The sequence below is a fragment of the Rhinoderma darwinii genome, chromosome 5 (genome assembly GCF_050947455.1).
Source record: "Rhinoderma darwinii isolate aRhiDar2 chromosome 5, aRhiDar2.hap1, whole genome shotgun sequence".
In the NCBI taxonomy this organism is placed as follows: Eukaryota; Metazoa; Chordata; class Amphibia; order Anura; family Rhinodermatidae; genus Rhinoderma; species Rhinoderma darwinii.
In genome coordinates, this window is record NC_134691.1 from 329,377,297 (window position 1) to 329,393,948 (window position 16,652).

Below are 16,652 nucleotides of genomic sequence, written 5' to 3' on the forward strand. Positions count from 1 at the left end.
TCCAACGCCGCCACGGAATGGAAGAGGAGAAGAATGTGAATTCTCCTCCTCCTTCTGTTCCGTTGCGGCAGGAGTATCGTCGGCACCGGAGACAGCGCAGCTGTGCGTGCGCATGCGAGAGCTAAAGAAATTGAGTGCGTGTGCGCGCGCCCCCACAGCTTAGATGTTGCGGTGGCGGAGCTATGCATGCGTGCTCGCGCTCTCCTCTCCATTTCTCGTCAGACAGTGCAGCAAAGACTGTGTGATCACATAGCACAAGCCGCTGTGGCACTGTCCGTAGCTGATTGCACAGTGTCACAGCCATAAGTAACGCCCACTTGCCATTTCGAAATAAAGAAACGCCCCGTTCACTGGCAGCAATCGGCGATCTTGAAAATGGTGAAGAAATGAAAACACTTAGAGGTGAAATTATCAACCTGTCTACATTGGTTTTCCTGCATAGAAAAGGATACAAAAATTTTTGGGACTTTTGGCCACTGTGAGAAGAGGGCGTGACTACTCAATAGGGGCGTGGCCACTGCAGCCTCAATATTTTTTAATAATTCACGCCAGAAACCTGGTGCAACAGATGAACCGCCAGTCGTAAATCTGCCCAAAGTATTTTAGAGCCGCAGAACTTTTCATTTCATAACCATTAAGCTTTATTTACATAAAAATGGATCACCCCTTTAAGGGAAGTTTCTAGTCTAATGAATCCACTGTATAAGCCTGCAGTACATAAGGAGTTCTTACGGACCCCTGACAATTCAGTTATTTTATCTTCTACTTTAACCCAATTTAGCTGATTTAGATCCATTACCAGTTATCCGCAGTCTCTGATACTGGACGTATCGCTCTAGATGTTACATCTCCCTCTAATAAGCAGAACACAATAGGGGTTATTGTCCTTTGTCGTAATGTCCATGTATTTTTGGTTTATTTTATAGACCGTCTCCACCGCCAGTGAACTCCGAAAGCCAATTTACTGGATCGTAGCTGCAAAGGCCATTGATTATGAGCAGCTACTGCTACTTATGGCGAACGTGAAATGGGACGTGAAGGAAATCATGTCGCAGCACAATGTATACGTCGATTCCTTACTCAAGGTACTTGGTCTCTACTGGCCGTTAGTGCGCGCTCACTACCTTAGTGCGCGCTCACTACCTTAGTGCGCGCTCACTACCTTAGTGCGCGCTCACTACCTTAGTGCGCGCTCACTACCTTAGTGCGCGCTCACTACCTTAGGTCGCGCTCACTACCTTAGTGCGCGCTCACTACCTTAGTGCGCGCTCACTACCTTAGTGCGCGCTCACTACCTTAGTGCGCGCTCACTACCTTAGTGCGCGCTCACTACCTTAGGTCGCGCTCACTACCTTAGGTCGCGCTCACTACCTTAGGTCGCGCTCACTACCTTAGGTCGCGCTCACTACCTTAGGTCGCGCTCACTACCTTAGGGCGCGCTCACTACCTTAGTGCGCGCTCACTACCTTTGTTCAGCTATAGCTATTTCTTCACTGGCCATTTTTCAAAAGCGTCATCAGATAAGAGTGGACGCTCGCTACATTACAGTGCGTTCGCTAGGTGACCTCGCGCTCCCTGACTGTCATCCACAACGAGAGCGTGCACTCTGTTTTTACGGATTCGTAAATGGATAATCCGCCTATTAATGCAGTGATACATTGCCTGCTACTTTCACGCTATCATCTCCCCTCATTACATCCTCTCTCTCCCGTCTCCAGGGCTTCTCCTGTGCTGCACCCATCTTATAGAAATCACTTTCATGCAGGCGGAGAATGAATAGAGAGGTGGCTGCACAAGTGTGTGCAACTCTCTTAATTTGCTCTCATGGGAGCACGCTTACATGACTGTTTCTGTAACACCCATAGAACAGAATGCGGAAAGCCCCCCGGTTCATTCTCCACCTGAGACCTACATCTATCAGATATTTATAGCATATCCCGTAAATATGCCATAAATGTCTAATATGAAAATAACCCTTTAACTGTGCTGTCCTTAAAGGAACACTCTATGTCGAAACTGGCTCACTGTGTGATGATGTTTAGTGCACCCCCCTCAGTCCGCTGACCATCTCCCCTGTAGCGGCCACTACAGGGGAAATGTAGTATTACAAGCAGCTATTCCAGTGAATGGCCAATCATTTAACACATGGATAGGCCAGGTCCAGTAGAACAAGAGCTGCTGCATGTTAGTGGCTCTTTGCTCTGGCTCATGCTGGGGACCCCCTTCTCCTTTATGATGTCAATGTGCCCTTTTACACCATATGAAAGAGGTTGTCAAGATAAGCTGCAAATGTTATATAAAAAAAAAAAAGAGCCTGTACTTGCTTCTTCTTTCCCCCGGTGTTCCAGCGCTGACGCTTCTTCGGTTCTCCCTCCCTTTTTTTGACAAACTGACAGCACGTGACCACTGTAGCCAATCGCAGGCCTCAACGGTCATGTGCAATATTATTGGCATCATGGTTCTTATCGTTGAACGGTCGTGCCAGGAATTTTGCATGTGACCACTGAGCCCCCTGATTGACTGCGATGATCACGTTCTGGCTGCTTGTAAACAGAGACCGGGAGGACCACCAAAGTGTCAATGCTGGATCACCGGGGGAAAGAAGAGGTGAGTACGGATTCTTTTTTTGTTTTATAATATTTTCAGCTTTTTTGTAATTTGTTTTTTTATGTTGGATAATTCCGTTAATATAGCGGTAGTGCATATTGATGATCAGTAGTCATGTAACCGGCACCTGTCCAAGGAATTTATCAATAAAACCCACAATATCCGGGGTATTATACAGTAAAGCTCTTACCTTGTGATGGACTCTGACAGTGATTGGGACTTTCTATTTTTTGCAGGAATTTGAGCAGTTTAATAAGAAGTTGTCAGATCTCACGAAACACGTCCGCATCCCTCTCCCCGTCTCCAACATCCTGTGGGAACATTGCATCCGGCTCGCCAATAGGACGCTGGTGGAGGGGTAAATATCATTATTAAGTAGACATCACAAATGATTGACGGGCAATGACTCTACCGGGTATAGTAAAAAATGTATTTTCAGAGGATGTGTAAGATATATTGTGTTATCACTTCCCCAATGTAAAGCATAGCACCAACTAAAACGAATTAAATAGGTGGGTGAGTATAAGAACAGAGTGAAATATCACCGACTTCTGCTCCTCAAATGACCTTCAAAACCGAACAGTTGGAGAAAATTACTTAAACACATTATCCTTTAACGCTACAATGACTGAAACCTTTAAAGGGGTTATCCAGTTGATCAGCGGGAGCGCCGAGAGTCGGACCCCCACCGATCCAAAATGGATGGCCTATCCTAAGGATAAGATTTTTTCGTAGGAGTTGCTTTTTTGGCGGTGGAATCGCAGTTTTTCCACCGCAAAAATCGCAACATCTGCTATTTGTTGCGGGTTTTACCTCCCCATTGAATTCAATGGGGAAATCCCACAACAAAAAAGCAGCGATTACGCAAATACAATTGAGATCCTTCAGATTAAAAAACCGCACGCGGGTCAATTTCTGAGCGTTTTTTCCGCTTATCATTTTCACAGCATCTGGGTGAGATTTGTTCAAATCCCATTCACTCTGCTGCTGCGGATTTACGCTACGTGTGAACCCGGCCTAAATGCGACAGAGCAGATTATGGTCTCTAATTGGTAAGAGGGGTGACAACATGGAAAAACTTCCTGTATCCCCTGCTCCTCAGGGTTACTGGAGTCTGTGTAGGGGGAGAGGTGACCGTAACAGGCTGGGATCTTTCTTCCTGCTCTCACTTGCTGCTCCCTCCTCCCTCCCGTACTCAGACACAGAACCAGGAAGTAAAGCTTGTCATTCTGCTCCTTGACTTCAAACGAGTGCTGCATCCAGAATATGCACCTATTATTGTGCCCGATATCATTTGAAAACTAAGATTCTTGGCTTTTAATATGATTCCAAGATCTAAGCTCTAACCCATATATTCTAGCATTTAAATTCAGGACATATTACATACGTCCTTGGCAGTGGAAGGGTTAAGGAGCACGAGACTGCGTTTTAAAATAAGACGGGCTTCTAGTATCAGTCACACATATGGAGGTTCTCATGACAGATGATTTGTTACTTTAAGTAGTGATCATTAAAACAGGGATTTTGTCTGGGCTTCATATTGAAGTACGGGACAGTCAGCCTCTCCACAGCCTGAGGCGGCTGATAACAGGGAGCAATAGGTTGCATTAAACTGCACCGCAAATGAAGATAATATTAGATTACTTAGAAAGCTTTACTTTTGCAGGAGAGACTCCTGCAGTTGTACGGCTGCTCAGGTAAATCGACCACCCGCTCTCTTGGCTATATTCAGTGCTGATTCATTTTAATATATCTTTATTTGGGGTTGGGCCTCTTCTTCTTTAATACTAAGCTCCACATTTCCTACTTTTCTTCACACAGCCATGAAGGTAAATTATAACATTCTGGCTACCTGTAGCCACCACTAGGGGCAGTCACTGCATATTAATTTATTGTTGAGTTCAACAGGATCTGTATACACTAAAGCTCCCCCTAGTGGTGGCTGTATGCAGCAAGAATGCAGCGATGTAACTCCGGAGAAAATTCGAGTTCCAACTCAAGAATTTTGGACCTATTTAGATAAAAAAAAATATTTTCTTCCATCGTGCAACCGTTACAATTGGCTGAATTATAGGATGAAAATGACATACTGTATGGCAGACTTTGCTTCAGAAATAATTTCCTAAAGTGTTGAAATGTCAGTGTTGTATGCTCGGTTGTGTTAATAAATATAGGATTAGTTCTTCTGTATAAGTTAGCAATAATATTAAAAATAATAATCACTCACATGACTACAGGCGAAAATGGGTGGGGGGGGGGGGACTAGGTAGGTTTTTAAATCTTTATCTATTTGTATGTCATTTAGCTTAAGGATATTCTTTACTGGTAGCACTGGGCCAGGTGTTGATCTGGGCGGTGTGCGACATGCCACCAGTTTGGGTTGCAAGTAGCCCTTTGGGTATGGGTCGTGATCGTATATGGCAATGAAAGGGTTAACCAATTTGGGTAACTGCTTTAGCATATGCCCAATTGTTTGTTTGATATCTCTGTGATGCCCTTTGTCTTCAATGGGCATTGTGTAATGCTTCATTCCTGAGTGGGGGAAAAAAAAAAAAAGAGCAGCCGCTTTCCCTTGAAATAATATCTGATCATCTGATCGCCATGGATTCCATCGGAAGTTCATTGTCGAGGGAAGTGGACGCTTGACAGAGGTATCTAAGGTGGGCAACCCCTTTCAAAACCAGTAACTGAGATGGTATGCAGTAGGTCAATATTATTCAACCAGCTATTACAAGACTACAATTCCCAGCATGTCCTGACAGCTGGGAGTTGTAATTTCGCAGCTACTGGAGAGCCAGAAGTTAGAAGTTGGAGAACACGGCACTAGGTAGTCCCAAAACATCTGCTCCCCAGACTGCCCCATCATGGTGTTTCCAGGTGCTGCTATTTGAGTTATATGCAGTCAGTCAGAGATGCCAGGCATGATCGAGGATGATTTCCAGCCAACCGTCCTCTCAGCCATAAAGCGTTTATCCAGGTGGTTTGCAGAATTTGGTTGCGGCCGGCTTACTTTTCATGATACGATTATTATTTTTTTCCTTTTAATTAATGATTTATTGCTGGTTACTGCTTTTATCTCTAGTTATGCCAATGTGAAGAAGTGCAGCAACGAGGGCCGGGCTCTGATGCAGCTCGATTTCCAGCAATTTCTGATGAAACTGGAGAAGCTGACTGACATCCGTCCAATTCCCGACAAGGAATTCGTGGAGACCTACGTCAAAGCCTATTACCTGACTGAGAATGACATGGAGCGCTGGATCAAGGAGCACAGGGTGAGCTTTTTCATTTACATGGTGGTCCATCTACCCCGGTTTAGAATGAATGTCTTCATTTGTAAGGATACTGAGATTCTCACCATACGTCCTGACCCACGCACGCACACGCACCCAAGTCATCTTAGTCCTAGATCTCCTAAAATTACACCATCCTATATTCTGTAAGCTTACCTTACCTGAGCTTTATTTTTTGAGTCAGACCCAACTGAGATCTTGCATTGGGGTTACAGAACAATGATGTTTGGGGTCTTTGTTTAAAGACACATTTGGTCTTTGGGTCCTAGAACGTGACACATTATCAGTGCTCAATTTTCAAGTACCCTCAAGTGTTATTTAGAGCCCACCTAGAAAGAGAGTACTTGAGTATCACTGTCAAATTCTTACATGGGTTTATCTATAACATTAAGTCCACTTACTAGTAGGAAAAAGTTGCGTTGTGTTCACTGAGCTTTAACCATTGGTAACAGTCCATAGAATTCTACTGGACTGTCAATCACCAACGGGTTCAAGATAAGTTTAGTTCCCAATAAGGAGCTATCGATAAGGAGTCTCAATGTCCTTGGCAGGATTGGGATTCCTTAATAATGCCCAGGTTTCCTCCATACTAAACCAATAAAATCAATGTCCTTAATGCATTGGTATTTTATGGAGGTCATTTGTGGTGGGACATACTTATTTTGGACCCTCCTCTTTTTGTTAGAAGGGTTCCCTAATGATAAACTGATCATATGAATCCTAGAGATCAGCTGGGAACCCTAGAGATCAGCTATAATCTTCAGAAGAACCCTGGTAGAAAGTGTTGAATTGCCCTGCAGCTCCACCACAGGTGAAGTAAAGCATTACATAGTGCGTCGGCTGTCTGTGTACAAAAATAACTTGTCGAGTCCTCCAGAGGGAAGACACTCTGTGTAGCCGCTCTCAACTCTATATAATAGATAAAGGTCCTGGCTGGTCAGATTTTTTTTCCGATCCATCAAGTTATTTTTTGACCGAGTTCTTGGTCGACAATGTTATAACGGTTCCTAAACAGTGATATTTTATATAGTGAATATTTATGCGGGAGGTTTTGTTTCTTCCAATGACCTGATTCTAAACACCCCTCCCACAATGAACTGACTGAGTCTAGCTTTAGTTTGTTTATCTGGGTTATGGAAATCTAACTGTAAAGACTCAACGTGTATTATTCTGTACATCCCTATGTACTATGTTAGCAGCATGCACCTTGATTATTTCTGCTCTCCAGGATTTGACCTTTACACATTATTTTAGCCTTCGCTTGTCTTTCTTTGCACTAGGAATATTCAACCAAGCAGCTAACAAATCTGGTAAACGTTTGCCTTGGATCCCACATAAACAAAAAGGCCAGACAGAAGCTACTGGCAGCGATCGACGACATGGACCGGCCAAAAAGATAATTCCCAAGGACCTCTCCTGGCCTCACCAATCCGGTATAACCCAAGGGTTAAAGTGCGCTCGTCGGATTATAATAAATAAGTAGAATCCCGGAGAACGTATTCTTCATATCTGGAAAAGTATCTCACACGTCACGTTATATTTTATTTGTACAGGTTTATAAATGTGTTCTTATTTCTGTATGTTTCTATGTATTCAATGTGAAATCTGCTGATATTTTAGTTTTTAACAATTTAAGTTCCAGGAATCCCAAATTTTTGAAGTATTTAAAGGGAAAACGTTACTATGACGGACCTGTTTAAATTCGAGCATGGGTATCATCCCCTAATACAGTTATACTCGTCCGTGGAATCACGTCCACTTAAAAGCTTGCCCAAAGGGAGAAACGGGTGCTAAATAAAAAAACACCTCCTTGTTCTGTGGAGTCACGTGGTGTATCACATGATCCTTCTGAGCCAGTCAACAGCTTTGAAGCTGATCACGTAACGTACTCGCCACATGTCACGGAATACATTACATTGTCCTCTTTAGAGCTGCCGAAACGGATCATGTCATACACCATGTGACTGCAGATAGTGTATTTTTTCAGCCCGCTCCTGTCTGGTACTTTTGCGGCTGTAGTTTTTGCCACTAGTATAAACCTACTAAGGTGTCATTCTGATGTACTTTTTTTCACATACAACTGCCCATATCTCAGCTTCCTGCACTGGAGTGATGGTTACTACTCCAGTCACATCCAAAGCTAAAATCAGAATTCAGCTGGTTTCTCATCCCCTAAGAGTAGTGCAATGTGAGAGGACGGTTACGTGAACGGATCTAAACTGACTGCACTTAAGCTCAAAACGTTACTTTTACAGGGTCAATAAACCTAAAGTCTCGTCTCCTCCATTTGCTGAGCACTTGAATACAATCTGTACTTTCCTGTCATCCATTCCATTGACTGTAATCTTCTCCTGTGGTATAAATCACATTCCTGAAGAGCGATCCCTGCTCCCGAGAACGCTTCTTTATCTCAAATATCTCCATTTCAGATACTTCTAGAAGCACGTACATGTCTGTGAATCATATTAGAAGCTCTCGTAAAATGCTTTACTCTAAAAAGCTGCAGACTTTAAGGTTTGGTTCTCCTTTAAAAGGAGGCGGTCCAATCTGGATAACTGAGCTATTGTGGGCTGTCACACCCACTAAATGTCCCCGCCCCTGAGGAGTTGAGTTAACGCCCCTGCTTGGACACTTCACTCTTACTGTTTATTTCTTCTCTATGAGGATGAACTGTGGAATTACTATCACTTTTCTGTACGCCTATAAAATCTGTATATTCTGGTCGCTGGTATTCTCTGATTGTCTTGTTTCATTATTAATATGTAAAGCTGAATTGTTTGGAATATTAATTTCTAAACCAAAATTATTTTTTATTTTTAATTTAATTGCTTCATGTTAAGCTATTGGATTGTAGTATTGGCTGCTTTTTGTAACGCTTTCCACAGTAAATGAAGTTGTCAAATCTAAATTAGGGGATTAATGGAAAATGTGGCTGCGGAATAAAACACTAATGACAAAACTAAACGGAGACTGTGCTTGTTTAAATGGGAGTCAGAAGTCGATAAGCAGAGTGGAAAAGACTGTGACGTTGTTGCCACTACTACTGTTTATTAGTACAAAAATGCTGTGTACCACAAATCAGCAAAGGGTCTGGGACTGTCGGGAGAGTCATACCTTGTGGCGCTGTGTCTGGAAATAAACCAGACACGGTTTTCTAATCTCATTGTTCCAATGCATCCAAAAATAAATAATTTACACAAAGCTTAAATTAACAATCCTCTGTCGTTTTGTGTTTACAACTCCTATGGAAAGCTATGTGTCTCCATGGTAATTGACTACAAACAAACCCTGTGCAGTCTAATCCTGCAGTCATACTCCTTTTTATCTGTCCCCCTTTTCTTGCTATTGTATCAAATGTATTTTATTAAGAGGTAGGAGTGAAATGGAACGGGAGTATGACTGCAGGATCAGACTACATAGGTTATGTTTGTAGTCTGTTACCATGGAAACACATAGGTCTCCATAGGAGCTGTATGCACAAAGCGGTAGGAGATTTTTAATTAAAACTAATTTCAAAGCTAATTAATTTTTTATTTTAGATGCATTAGAACAATACAAAACAAAGGTGGGCCTATTCGTTTAAATGTTATCACTACGAAATACGTATTTTTGGAAATACTTGTAATAATTTGCTGTCGGACTGTTGCCTAAACAGATGGATTCTATCTATAACGATCACAACCAGGCTGTATTTTGTGACATAAACCATAATCTGTTTACTGGCAGGTTTTATTTTAATGTAGGATAATAGCAAACAGTGGTCAGAGTTTGGAATTACCTGTAGAAATCGTGTGCAATCGTTGTGACAGCGCGGCAGCCGGCAGCACATTGACAGGACAGAGAAGCATTAACCGTCGAGACTTTGCAGCTTCTGTACCATGCCTGCTGGTATCCTGTCACTATGAATACATATTGTGCTTGGTTAGATCCAAGTGCTCATCATTTTTACATTAAATTCTGCCTTTTCATAATCGCTCTTCATGTTGTACAATCTGTATTAAAGGGAAACTCACCAGCGTAAAGTTTCCCATGTATTCAAATAAAGGAACTCTCTGGATAAAGCTGATGTGCTGTGTTATGTTTAGTTCAGGATCTGAGAGGGCGGGGCATGACCAAGATGTTCTTTGTGTCATGCACCGCCCCCTCAGACCCTGCACTAGGCATAACATGGTGTATCAGTTTTTCTTAACCTGGGTGTAAATGTTCGGAGCCAGTACTTAGCGCCAAGGGATATATATTTATGGTGATGTGATCGTGTGAGCACGGCGGTTGTTCCCGCAAGGTGACAATCATCTGCCAGGGTAAAGGTTTGGTACGGAGAAAATTTAGATACAGGCCGCTTAACTCTTGTGATGCCTCGATCAATACCAATCACAGCATCTCACATCCCTTTTCCCCAGGTCTTCAGCTGACGATCTAATGGTTTTATAAAGGCCCCTATGGCTGTCCTATGATAGTCCCTATAAGGGCTCTTGCACACGACTGTGTGTTGCCCGAATCCCTCCCGTGATCCGTGGAAGGATAGAACATGTTCTATATTCCAATGGATCAGAGATTCGGGTCCGTATTCACAGACCCGATTCGCCCACTGAAGTGAATGTCCGTAAAAACTATCTGATGCCGTGAAAAAGGGGCCGAGTGGCAGTCTGTAGTGTGCAAGAGGCTTAAGGATTTACCCTATTTTACATGCGCAAGCAGTAATGCATTGGAATAAACAAGTATTCTACTGCATTATAATAAAAAAACAAAAGGCCGCCTGTGGGATAAAATAAACAAAACAAAGTTTAATAAAAAATAATTAGCTAAAAATAAAAAACACGAAAAATTAATAATAAACTATTATTTTTAATAAAAATAATTGTGTTAAGTTATAAAACCAAAATTTCCATATCTTTTATATATCACCTTAATTACTACAACCCGTAAAATACATTGATTTTTTTTTTAAGGTGTTCAGAGAATATAAAGAAAGTGGAAAAAAAAACCTCAGACCATTGGCGTCCTTTAAATGGGTTGTCTCATCAGACCATACCCTGTCAGAACTGCTCCTAGAACCCCTGGCAAGCTGAAAAGGAAGATGTAGCAAGCGCCAACAGTATAGATGGCGCACTACTACATGTAGGCTGCCAAGGTGTACAACTTAAATAACGCGCTGTTCTAATACATTTTCTATTAGAACAGCACTCTATTTAAATAGCTTAGTACGCCGTCTGTACTGTTGGCGCTTTCTAAAAGTCAAGATGGCACACTGCGTCGGTACATAGATCCCAATATTGAAATCCCAATTCGCGAGTAATACCATCCACAGAAACTACTACAAACCTTCCAGAAACACCCACTTTAGGACACATTAGTATATGCCCCACTCCCTTGAGGTAACTTTCAGACATCATTCCAGTGAAAAACAGGACGGATAGATATTCTTGTATATAGGAGGCAGTATTATAGTAGTTATATTCTTGTATATAGAGGGCAGTATTATAGTAGTTATATTCTTGTATATAGGGAGCAGTATTATAGTAGTTATATTCTTGTATATAGGAGCAGTATTATAGTAGTTATATTCTTGTATATAGGAGCAGTATTATAGTAGTTATATTCTTGTATATAGGAGGCAGTATTATAGTAGTTATATTCTTGTATATAGGGGGCAGTATTATAGTAATTCTATTCTTGTATATAGGGGCAGTATTATAGTAGTTATATTCTTGTATATAGGAGGCAGTATTATAGTAGTTATATTCTTGTATATAGGGGGCAGTATTATAGCAGTTATAGTCTTGTATATAGGAGCAGTATTATAGCAGTTATATTCTTGTATATCGGGGGCAGTATTATAGCAGTTATATTCTTGTATATAGGAGCAGTATTATAGTAGTTATATTCTTGTATATAGGGAGCAGTATTATAGTAGTTATATTCTTGTATATAGGGGGCAGTATTATAGTATATTCTTGTACATAGGGGGCAGTATTATAGTTGTTATATTCTTGTATATAGGGGGCAGTATTATAGTAGTTATATTCTTGTACATAGGGGGCAGTATTATAGTAGTTATATTCTTGTACATAGGGGGCAGTATTATAGTATGCAGTTAAGTGACAACTACTTTTCTTGAGACTAAAATGTTCCCTGTCAGAGCACGTGAAAGCTCAAAGAACATGCTCTACTTAGCAGAAGTTGAGGGTGATGACCGGAAAACTGTTCTCTAAGAATAATGACAATATAAACTAATTCTCCAATTTGATAAATGATTGAGGGAAATAACACTGTGCACAAGGCATGGTCTAAGATTTACCAAGTGGAAGAACTTGACCGACATACACATAGCTCTGACTTCAAACGCGTGAAACACTCTTTAAATTAATTGATATGCCCACAGCAAGTCAGGCCCTTTCACCCGACAGGTCCCATGTCTCACTAGTTGTCTTGTGGCTGAATAGATGAGAATACCCGCAGCTATGTTCCAACATCTGCTAGAAAATCTTTCAAAAAAAAGATAGTTACAGCAGCGAAGGGAGGACCAACTCTATATCAAATACCCATGGTTACAGCTTGAGATGGTCATTAAAGGGAACCTGTCACCAGCATGTCCCCTATTAAACCAGCAATACCTGGTGGTCGTGGGCGAAAAATCATTTCTATATAACCTATAATTGTCTTCTTAGTCGGCTAAGCTGTAGCTTTAGTATTCAGTTTTTTAGTGTTCCCACACCGTATGCTAATGAGCATAAGAGTCATATCTGCGTTCCTCAAGTCTTTCCGAGTTTACCCCGCCTCCTTACTTTTGATTGACAGCTCCTCGCCTTCCCCCAGCACATAAAATCCCGCGCTTGTTCATTGATGTCCTCTTCTGGTGTGTGCGTACAACGGGACACCGGATTATTACAATAAAAGGAGTGAAATATTTGCAGACCGTTATTTACAGTTGGAGGAGGAGTTTAGGAGCGGGGATAACGGGATAAGTAAAGTTCAATAGGTGAAATGCTGGTGACAGGTTCCCTTTAAGGATAAGATGTTTGGATATCCACATAGTTCTGGTAGTGTCGTGTATACAGGATTATATATTTAAGCCTTAGATATAGAGTTAACACACTTTATAAAGGAGAATTCAGTTTTGATGTTGAGGAGTGAAGACGAAGACTTATAGGCCCGGGTGGATTCTTCTTAAAATAGCATTGTAGGAACCTGTCAGAGGAAGACGGCTCTCCTGTCCACTGAGCGGAAAAACAGAGACACTTCAATTTCTAATTTGTCTCAAACCTGTCGGAGATTTACTTCAGTTAATCTGCGACCACTAATTCTGTCTTCCTGTAAGGAAAAATATGGGGTTTGGAATACTTTTCTATCTTACTTGACACTCGGAAGACATTAGGTCTTTGAAGAAAAAAAAATTACCTTTCCGAGTTCTATACAGGATTTGTTCTTATTCTCCACAGCATTGAATTTTCTATAACTTTATAAGGGAAGATAGTAGCAAACCTCATATATGTCCCTGGGACTAGTAAAGGATATAAGTCATACACACGTCCGTGGCACTATAAACATTCCTAGGATACATAGTAAAGACCTTTGTAGAACCATATGTAATCTCTATATGTCACTTCTATAATATGTAATTAAAGTTTCTCTATACCCTCTAAGGAGCGTACTTCAATTCTCATTGTTGCCCCTAATTAATAATTCACTTTGTATTTGCTGCCGAGACGAGTGAGAAAAATAGAGTGACAACTGCTCTAAACATATTTCCGTATAGCAAAATTGGACGTCACTATTTTTCCAGTTTAAAAAAAATAATGAAAATAAATTAAATTACTTTATTGTATGAAAAGTTCTAGTGTAGGAACTCGCAAGACGATGAGGACCCTTGACGTGGCTTGCGAGCTTGGGAATTTTGGCCAAAATATCAACTAATACCTCATGTTTATCACGGATTTCAGGATGCAGCCCGGTCTCGTAATGCTGGGGGAGAATAGAGTGCCAGTGTCTGGTGTGTGCAGGGCATCCCGTCTGATCTAATAGGCTGTGACCCACCAAGATACGCCACGCCGTGCGACCGCCGCTTTTTTGAAGCTTTGGCTGTGTGCAGTGATAACACTGAGCAGCCACTTCCGTCATGAATAGTGGGAGTGGATATCACTAGTATACTGCACCTGAGCACTGTATGTAGTATTTGTGACTTGTCTGCATCCTGCTGGGAACTGCTGTTAACCTGCCCATTTAGTAAGTGTGGCCTTTGCGTTTATTTTGAGTATAAGTATGTCCCATTTTTCTGTCAATTACTTTATTGTACGAGCACTAAATGAAATAATAAGTACTTAATAGTATAATACTGCTCCCTATATACAAGAATATAACTACTATAATACTGCTCCTATATACAAGAATATAACTACTATAATACTGCTCCCTATATACAAGAATATAACTACTATAATACTGCTCCTATATACAAGAATATAACTACTATAATACTGCCCCCTATATACAAGAATATAACTACTATAATACTGCCCCCTATATACAAGAATATAACTACTATAATACTGCCCCCTATGTACAAGAATATAACTACTATAATACTGCTCCTATATACAAGAATATAATGACTATAATACTAACCCAAATATGCAAGAATATAGCTACTATAATACTGCTCCTATTTACAAGAATATAACTACTATAATACTGCCCCTATATACAAGAATATAACTACTATAATACTGCTCCTATGTACAAGAATATAACTACTATAATACTGCCCCTATGTACAAGAATATAACTATTATAATACTGCTCCTATATACAAGAATATAACTACTATAATACTGCCCCTATATACAAGAATATAACTTCTATAAGACTGCCTCTTATATACAAGAATATAACTACTATAATACTGCTCCTATATACAAGAATATAACTACTATAATACTGCCCCTATATACAAGAATATAACTACTATAATACTGCCCCTATATACAAGAATATAACTACTATAATACTGCTCCTATATACGAGAATATAACTACTATAATAATGCCCCTATATACAAGAATATAACTACTATAATACTACCTCCTATATACAAGAATATAACTTCTATAAGACTGCCTCTTATATACAAGAATATAACTACTATAATACTGCTCCTATATACAAGAATATAACTACTATAATACTGCCCCTATATACAAGAATATAACTACTATAATACTGCCCCTATATAGAAGAATATAACTACTATAATACTGCTCCTATATACAAGAATATAACTTCTATAAGACTGCCTCTTATATACAAGAATATAACTACTATAATACTGCTCCTATATACAAGAATATAACTACTATAATACTGCCTCCTATATACAAGAATATAACTACTATAATACTGCCTCCTATATACAAGAATATAACTACTATAATACTGCTCCTATATACAAGAATATAACTACTATAATACTGCCCCTATATACAATAATATAACTACTATAATACTGCTCCTATGTACAAGAATATAACTACTATAATACTGCTCCTATGTACAAGAATATACCTACTATAATACTGCCCCCTATATACAAGAATATAACAACTATAATACTGCCCCCTTTATACAAGAATATAACTACTATAATACTGCCCCCTATGTACAAGAATATAACTACTATAATACTGCCCCCTATGTACAAGAATATAACTACTATAATACTGCCCCTATATAAAAGAATAGAACTACTATAATACTGCCACCTATATACAAGAATATAACTACTATAAGGGCACGTTCAGACGTGGCAGAGTTTTTCCGCTGCAACTGTTGGTGCAGATTTGGGGCAATTACGCAACGAATCTGCACCAACATTTGCATATTTGACAGGTAATTCCGACGTTGCAGAAATCATTTAAATCATGTTGGTTTTTTAGGAGAGTTAAGATCAAACGAGGGAAGAATTACACAAGGGAGAAGTCGCCAGAGACTAAAATAACTGATGAGTTAGGATGTGAGAATAAGATTATCAATCTTACTGATTTCACACTTTCCTCGGCGCATATTACTTTATTGAATCGTAGTCTGTCTTTTGTGCCCACTCTGGGAGGGAATGAATTTGAAGTCTATAAAGACATTCAATTATTTGTACGGAAAATTCTATTGTGATTATTTCATTCACAGAGGACTGAACACGATCCAAAAAAGAAGAATCAAGAACAAGATTGTAAATTTTTGGATAACCTGACTACCCGTGAAAAAGAAACCCTCGATGCCCTTGAGGAATTACAGTATATACTGAATGTGAGACCTTTACTTCCCCCGATGAACAACTAGAAATACCAGAATTTACAAAACCAAAACCTCCTTGTTTGACTATGCCTCCTATTTCCTCTAATAGATATGTTAGAGCCTTCATGGAAGGAGTTAGTCGTGATTTGGGCTCGACTAACTGGACAGATTTTTTTAATCAAACAACTGTTTATTGAAAATACACAGTGCACATCTGTCATAAATCCACATTTAGCATAAAAATAAAATTTACATTACACATATCATCTTTTCGTATAAATTCTGTGTATACATTACATATTTCCCATATGTTTCTTTAATAACATCCCCACCCCCCAACCTTAACTCCCTTCCACACCCCTTCCCCCCCCCCCCCTGCGCGTCCATGTCTCTATCCCTTCGTATATCTCACTCCACTTTTATTGACCTCCCAATCCATAGTATTGTGTCCATTTACCCCATTGCTTATCA

The 16,652-nt window shown here is 40.2% G+C and overlaps 1 protein-coding gene across 2 annotated transcripts in view; it reads left to right on the forward strand.

Moving 5' to 3' along the window:
• Positions 1 to 8,861, forward strand: part of VPS50 (VPS50 subunit of EARP/GARPII complex) — a 151,535-nt gene extending 142,674 nt beyond the window's left edge. For both annotated transcript variants that reach the window (XM_075827722.1, XM_075827720.1), the window contains 4 exons: positions 927 to 1,085; positions 2,844 to 2,965; positions 5,690 to 5,879; positions 7,178 to 8,861. In XM_075827722.1, the coding sequence (XP_075683837.1) occupies positions 927 to 1,085; positions 2,844 to 2,965; positions 5,690 to 5,879; positions 7,178 to 7,297 (591 nt within the window). In that variant the 3' untranslated portion in view covers positions 7,298 to 8,861. The remainder of the gene's footprint in view (positions 1 to 926; positions 1,086 to 2,843; positions 2,966 to 5,689; positions 5,880 to 7,177) is intronic.
• Positions 8,862 to 16,652: the final 7,791 nt, after the last annotated feature.